At 41.1% G+C, this 8,005-nt stretch overlaps 1 protein-coding gene across 5 annotated transcripts in view; it reads left to right on the top strand.

Annotated features, from left to right (window-relative positions):
• The window catches only part of ncoa2.L (nuclear receptor coactivator 2 L homeolog), a 150,245-nt gene that overhangs the window by 101,362 nt on the left and 40,878 nt on the right, over positions 1–8,005 (top strand). For all 5 annotated transcript variants that reach the window (XM_018266173.2, XM_018266171.2, XM_018266174.2 and 2 more), the window contains 2 exon segments: positions 2,607–2,711; positions 4,310–4,482. In XM_018266173.2, coding sequence (XP_018121662.1) covers positions 2,626–2,711; positions 4,310–4,482 — 259 coding nt within the window. In that variant the 5' untranslated portion in view covers positions 2,607–2,625.

Below are 8,005 nucleotides of genomic sequence, written 5' to 3'. Positions count from 1 at the left end.
GAAAGGGAATCTTCAAGGGGTTGTTCACCTTTAAATTAACTATTAGTATCATGTAGCGAGGGAGGCTCCGAGACAATTTGCAATTGGTTGTCGTTCTTTATTATTTGTGTTTTTTGAGTTATTTAGCTTTCTATTCACTTCAACGTCCAAATTACCCTAGCAACCCTGCATTGATATGAATAAGAGGTGGAATATGAATAGCAGACAGCCTGAATATAGAAAGATGATTAATAAAAAGTAGCAATAACAATACATTTGTAGCCTTACGGAGCATTTGTTTTTTAGAGTCAGAAAAAGGCAAATAATTCAAAAAATAAAAATAAAAAATGAAGGCCAATTGAAAAGTTGCTTCGAATTAGCCATCCTAGAACATACTAAAATTTTAATTAAAGGTGAACTACCCCTTTAACCACACACCTAAAGCCAAAGCATTGACTTTATATTACGTGTATTATTCATTGAACCAGTATCTGGAAGTATGTTAGTAAGAGTGATACTGGTTCTTGCAAAAGAGGTAGCTGTTAATGTATATCCCATTGTGTGACGTCGGTTCAGTGAAATGAGTCTTGTGCCAAACATACTTTTTGCCTGTTGTTTTAATCTGTTTTCTTGCAGACCACGCTCTTCCATGTTTCATTTCATGTCTTGTAAGGTAGTTAATCACATTGCCAGTGCACAGATAAAACCAAAACAGTCACAACAAAAGCTGAAGGGAGTGGGGGTTGTTCATGGGGAGCTCGTTATCTTACTTAAAATTAAGACTGCCAATTAAAGGGGAATTAGAAAGTGGCAAGGCAAACATTTGTAATTTTTTTGGGATGGGTGTTAAAGACCATGGCTAGTATCTGCATGGGTGTGTTTTCTGTGTCTGTGTGGGTTTCTTTGGCTTCCCTCCACACTCCAAATACATACAGACAGGTTAACTGGCTCCTGAAAGATTTGACCCTAGTGTGAATATGCACCAGCAGGCTTCCCTATAGCAGCCTTGTTCAACTACACCTACCATCACGCACAGCTATACTAGTGGAACAGTACCCAGCCAGATACTGTGGTGCTCTGGCTGCTGAAAAATCAATGTATCACGTGCAAATAAACATTGACTCAGAACTGGGGCAATGAGATATATGAAATAAAACCAATCTGCATTGCTTGGTGCAAACCTTCTATATATAGATTCTTGGCATTTGTTATTGTCACATGGGACTCATACTGTATACATTATTATGAGGCAGTATGACTGTGGCTTTACTATAATGGATGGTGTTTATATGATGAACATCTTCATTGGTTAGTATTGTAGTTGTGTCTCATTTACAGGGCTCTTACTAGAACGGATGGGAAAGATTAGATTGAGTAGTTTTGAAAATTATTTGGATATGTAATTTCTTTTGAAAGCAGCATCTGTCTGGCTGTTAATACTTCCTACACAACTGGTTCTGACTCATGAGACCATGTAGCCGGAGCCAACTGAATTGATGTAATAAATCCATTGTTACGGTGATATTACCAGTGTAAGCATACAGAACTCGCAAGGTCAAAAAATAATTCAGAAATGTTCATCTGCTCTCTAACAATTACTATTTCTCGAATGAGAAAAATAATGCGATCTTTTGTATATGAAAACTGACTACATGCCAATGTTTAGGTTTTTTTACTCATGAGGTACAATTGGTCAGATATTAGTCTAGTTTAGCTATTTTTCCTACTTTTACTGATCCCAGTGATGTTACTGGTCTGTAACAAAAGCTAGGTATGCCATTGCAGCTGCATCCTTTTAGCTAGAGCTGTGAAGGTTTTGCCACAATTTGTTGCTGCAACATTTTATCTGGTCTTGCAGACGCTGGAACTTTAAAGGAAAACTAAAGCTTAACTAAAGAAATAGCTAGAAATATTGTACATTATATTTTGGGCTTCTGTACCAGGCAACCACAGACCTTTAGCAGTAAAGATCTGTGTCTCCAAAGATGCCCCAGTAGCTCCCATCTTCTTTTCCTATGATTTACTGCACATGCTCTGTGCTGCTGTCACTTACTGAGCTTAGGGACTCACTCGCAATATACAGTACACAGAATAGAAATGTCACAATATAAGGCTGATTAGTAAATAGCACAGATTATTGGTAAATGGCAGCACAGAACTCAGTGCAACTAGCATCAAAATTTAATAATCAGCCCTTTAGCATCAGCTTATATTACAGGCCAACCTCATTTTATGCTTGTTAATTTGCAAGACTTTGACTTTGAATTTGAGAAGCTCAGCTTCTCAACAGCTGCTCAGAGCCCACTGAGCATGTGAGTGTCGTTGACACTTTCCAGGATGGTTACCCCTGTGACAAGTTTGAAGTCCTGAAACATTGCTGATATTCATTGCAATAAGTTTATTATATAACATACTGTGTGTGGCATTTTTAACCAAATTAATTTTTAGGGTTTAGTTAGTTCTCCTTTAAGAAGCCAGTTGCAAGTACAATGGGTTTCCCAAGTAATGTTTCTGGAAAGCAGTGTATTTTGTACTTGGTACAAAAGAAGTTCAAAAGGAGCATTAACTGTATAAAACCAGATGCCTTGTCATGTCTCTCATTTCTTGTCTCTCTATTTATTGCACAGTTGCTGATATGTGTTCAAGATGAGTGGGATGGGAGAAAATCCCTCTGACCCTAGCAGGGCAGAGCCACGGAAACGCAAGGAAAGCCACGATCAGCTTGGGCCTAGGTAAGTTGTGCATGAGATGATATGCCATGGAGCACACACCCATACAACAAGAATGCCCTAACCAGGAATGGTAATGTTACAGTGGATCGGTTCATTTTGCAGTTTCTGTGGCGTTTGTTGCTCTCTCGAAATGTGTGTTTGTGTGTGTAGTGCGCTGTCTTGGGGATAGTGCAGTGTTCTCTTAGAATCCATCATGGGGTCAATGTGCTGTTCTCCCTAAATCTTTCTTGGCATTACTGCCATTCCTTCTACATTTCTAAATCCATGTTGGTGTCTTTGTTGTTCTCCATAAACCCATCTTCACAGTAGTGTACTTGTTAATGCTCCATTCTCTCGAAATCCATCTTATTGTCAGTGTGTTTGATTGTGCAGTATTCTCTCTATATGCATCTTGTTATTCATTTGTTGTTGTGTTAGCATGCTGTTTTCTCAACATCCATCTTGGCGTTAATAGTAGTATTAATCCAGTGGACATGGACCTGTGTAACCACACCTTACCAAAGTGCTGTTCAGTGGTCCGGACTGGTTTAAGGGTAGAGCAGGGAGAGAATTTGCTATGGGCCTCCAGCATCAGCTTGGGAGATATCCCAGATTTATGTATTTTCTCTTCCCCCTTGGATGAGAGTCCTAGCATCCCCCATATTTCAACTTCAGCTCTGTCAGCAGTATAGTGAGAGCGTGTTTCTGTAGGGGACCTACTGTGAATAAATGGCAATTGAGCAGTATTAGCACCAATAAAATATAGAGTAACCAATACAAATGGAGCAAGTTAGGTTTATGAACCAAATCTTACAGGAAAGTTTGGTTATCTTGACACCCCTGAAGTGATAGATGCCATTAAAATTTCTCTTACTTCTCAGTATGGGTTCCCAAAGTGGGGGTCTTGACTTTGTTGTTGGGGCAGACTCAAGGCCAGTAAGGAGATTTATGGTTAATGCATATTCTCTGTCCTACATAGTCTAGAACAATTAATGCAGGAGCCAATCGTGTGTAGAAACACCTGCTTTCAATATACATTCAGTTCATGTTCAGTGTATTAGATCTATGTTATTATTCGGCAGTGCTTCCTGAGACCTCCTCTTGCTGTAACGCTTGGGGCTAAGTGATGAGATAGCTGTCCCAAATGTAAAAGGGGGAAGTTTTAGCATCTCACTGCCTTGCTTGCACTGTATCACCCTGTTATTCCATGTTCCCTGACAAATGGTGTGGTTTTCAGAAGCCATAGCGTTGAAAGGTTGTTGGCTTTTTATTCTGCTCTCTTCTTGTAGCCACATTCTTCTAGCAGGATAATATATTAGAAGGAAATGTCGGTGGAAATTCCTCATCTGGAGCCAAAGCAGCTTGTCTTACATTAAAACTTTTCTTCTCTTTATTCCTGAAGTATAAAAACACATTGATTGGCATCAAAATGTATAGCTGTAGGCTGATAAAAGGCAATTTTGCTTGCATATTGTACGGCACTCTTCTTTGCTGTGGGATTTAAATGCTTTAAATGACTTAATGACCCAACAAGACAATATGTAATGGTTCAAACAAGTGGATAATGGTTTCCATACTCAGTTTGTGGTACATCCTTAACCCGTACTTTTTTCCTGTAGTCCAAAGCGGAGCACGGAGAAGCGGAACCGAGAGCAGGAGAATAAATATATAGAGGAGCTGGCAGAGCTGATTTTTGCAAACTTCAATGACATTGACAACTTAAACTTTAAACCTGACAAATGTGCAATTTTGAAGGAAACCGTGAAGCAAATTCGCCAGATCAAAGAACACGGTAAGTAAGAACTCCATCTGTAATACAGGTTCTGAGTTGTAAGTAAGCCACTTGTATGTTTCATGGTTAAGAGACTTATTCATCATGTAAGATGTCTTTCGTCTGGGTTTGCAAGCTGGCTGTACAGGGGATGATTTTTGCCCAGTTTCTGAGCCAAGTGGTGAGCTGAATCAGGCTGATTTAATGGCGACTCTAGATTTGTAAGGCTTTATCTTTCTGTTCAGGGGCCCATTCTTGTTAACCTGGCATTCAGGCAGCTGGAAGAAGAGCAGTATTTGAGTCCAAAGCTGCATTGGGTGCCCGATCTCTGACCGACCCCTACTCTTACCAATCGGTGCATGTACAGTATAGTCTGTATTGATCACAGAAGAGTGGTATAACACCACCTTCTACAGAGCTCCATCACCAAATTTAGCCAGAAGTGTTTGAAGTGTTTAAATTGTTTTTTAAAGCTTTGTCTCAAGCACAGTGCCATTGCCCCATGCTTCTTTATCTCACAAAATGCTGTTGTTCCTGTAACGTGCTTTGGTCCTGAGACACGTAGTAATCTCCGTTAGCTCATTTCCATTTCAGCCCCTTTCCTTTCTCAGTTTTTCGCTTCTGTGTTTTGGGGTTCACTTTTATATTTACCAATTGAGCCTTCCAGTAAATTATTCGGTTGAGTAACAAAGTAAGAAAAGTCGTATGATGAAACACTATGATGAAATGTGATTCTTATAATCCATCCTTTCCATAGCAAACTCCAAAAAAGTGGTGACTTACTGTATCGTCCATGTACATAAGCTGTGATTTTTAAGGAGAATGGCATGCCAGGCTGTTTCCCCACCTGTTCCTCCTGCACAATAGATTGTTTTTGGGCAGAAATTAACCTTCACGAGCAGGTGCTTGCCATTCAGGTCAATGGCAATAGGCATTTCTGTGCCAAGAGGGTAACTGTTCTCTTAACAGGTCCGTTCTGACCCTAGATTTTACCTATATAGATTACAGATATAATAGCTCTTATTTAAACTCTGATCTTCATTTTCAGTTGCAGTCTGACCAATCTGTGAGTCTCCAGTTGATGCTGATCTACAGTACCCAGTACCCTATGTATTGGGATGCTGGCAGTTCAGCAAGAGCAAGAGTCTCATGGGTTGAAAAATCACTGCTTTAAAGGAGAAGGAAAGCTACCAATGCAGTTTATTGCCAATAGATTAGTCACAACAGTGCAAGCTAGAACACCATTTTTATTCTTTAGAATGCTTTATCATACCTGAGTAAACAGCTCTTGACACTGTCTCTGTTTGTTTAGGATAACAGCTGCCATATTGGCTTGCTGTGACATAACTTCTTGCCTGAGTCTCTCCCTGCTCGCTTAAGCTGGCCATAAACGCAAAGATACGATCGTACGAATCATCGTAAGATCGAACTTTCCCATCTCCCCACTCCCCACTTTCCCATCTCCCCACTGCCACTAAAGTACAAAAGAACAGATCAGCCGATGTTCTGCCCCTGACAGCAATCCTACAAAAGTTATGTCCGACCAAATCTGGTCCAAACAAATATATGTGAGAGCGGACGCACACCCACAACACCCTCCTGTAGAGTAGCCTGGTGCTTGGTAGTGGAAGTTTCGGCAGCTTCCTATTCAATGTACAAGAAGAAAGTTACCAGCACTCACGGTCTTAGTTTGCAGGAAAACCTTGCTTTATTTCAGTGCGGTGATGCAACGTTTCGGGCCACGCCCCTTTATCAAGCATCTTGATGCTTGATAAAGGGGCGTGGGCCTGAAACGTTGCATCACCGCACTGAAATAAAGCAAGGTTTTCCTGCAAACTAAGACCGTTTTACACACCAGATTTTCTCCCGTAGGCCATAGGACCCAAGGATTGGCTCACGCCAAGAATGCAGGTGGTCATGCAAGGACCGCATCAACAAACCGATGTTGTCTGACTGCGGCAGATCTCGGTCAGAGTAGCGCGTTGGAGGGCCCCATATACTGGCCGATAAACTGCCGACTTGGTCTGTTGGCAGCATATATCTGCCATGTATGGCAACCTTTAGCTGTCTGTAATGCCAGGATATGCTGGGAGTTGTACTTCATCAACAGCTGGAAGTTCTCAGATATTTGGGATTTTAAAATAATTTTTATTGGTGGTTTCAGCTTTGCTGCATTTTCTTTTATAACCCTAGAACTGATGTTGTCTAGGTAACTAGAAAGGTGCTTTTTACCCATTAGATGCTGTAGGGGTTCCTCCTTTAATTTCAGCTGGATTCACTGCACGAGTAGAGGGCACAAGTAGAAAGGCAAGCGTTGCAGGTGGTTAAGTCTTTGCACATTTGTAGATGTGACATTCCTTAGGTTAACACTGCAATGTCTCCTCAGCAGTGTTTAATCTGTGCAAACTCTCCCCTGTTTGCTTAGTCATCTTGTCACGAGGCTTTGCAAGCAATTCCTGGCATAGTTGAGAGCGCAACAAAATATCACTTTCTCAGCTGAGATGAGGGGGAGAAAGAAAAAGCAGCATTACTCCTAGACTAGTGATATGCACTGCAAAGAGACTGCGCTAACAAGGATGGAGTGTGCCTGTGAGACAGAGAGGGGTGTGATGCTCACATTCATCAGAGAGAGGGTGCAGCTGCCTGTAATGCTTTGCTTTTTGCCTTTAGTGCACTATGGGACCTTTCAGCGGCCGGTTGATATATGGGGTATTAATGTTTTAACCACATTGGGAAAGCATAGGAAGGGCCCAGTGTTTTTTATGTTAGCAGAATGCTTCTTAATGAATACGAATGCGATGCTGCCCTCACCCAGCCATATGGCAACTTTTCTAATTTTAGTATAGTGCAGATGCATAATTGTCTCACTTGCTTACTTCCTAAAGCCTTCCTGAGCAGCAACATGTATTTAACTCCTCTCATTCCCGCAGCTCCACAGAAAACATGCCACAGGACATTAGTGGAGGAGCCCAGTGCTCATAAAGATCCTGCGAAGCCCTTCTGTCACTTGCAGGATACACAAATCTCTCCAGAGGCTTAATATTTGCTTCTAACATGTCAACTAGGGCGCCGTCTTCCCTTTTTTTCCTGCTTTAACACATTAAGGAAATTATGCACGACTTATAAAAACAGCTTGCGTTGAAACTGTAGCCCATAGCAACCAATCAGCAGCTGCCATTTACTGGCCAAGTTTGGTTTCAGTCATGAAAGTATGTGGTTGCTATGGGTTACTGGACTAGGGCAATGTTTCTCTGTTATTTGAAAATCTTGAAAGTTCCATCAAGGGAGGATGTAATGTCGTGCTCTTCTCATGAAGCACCCTCACTTAAGATGCAATGCCAAATAATTTAAAGAGGTAGAGAAGCAGGAACAGGCAGTCTAGCTGCTTAGTGTTATTTATTGGCACAACATGTCTCGTGGCTCTTTATCAAGTGTAATATATTGGTGCAACATTCAACCATTTAAAGGTAAAAAACAGGAAGTGAGGTAGTTTCATTCCCTCCCTGACCTGTGGGGGGGGAATGTATACCTCATTTCCTGTTTA

Source organism: Xenopus laevis, chromosome 6L (genome assembly GCF_017654675.1).
Source record: "Xenopus laevis strain J_2021 chromosome 6L, Xenopus_laevis_v10.1, whole genome shotgun sequence".
Classification (NCBI taxonomy): Eukaryota; Metazoa; Chordata; class Amphibia; order Anura; family Pipidae; genus Xenopus; species Xenopus laevis.
The sequence above is the reverse complement of the archived record's forward strand: the minus strand, read 5'-3'. Positions and strand labels throughout refer to the sequence as shown.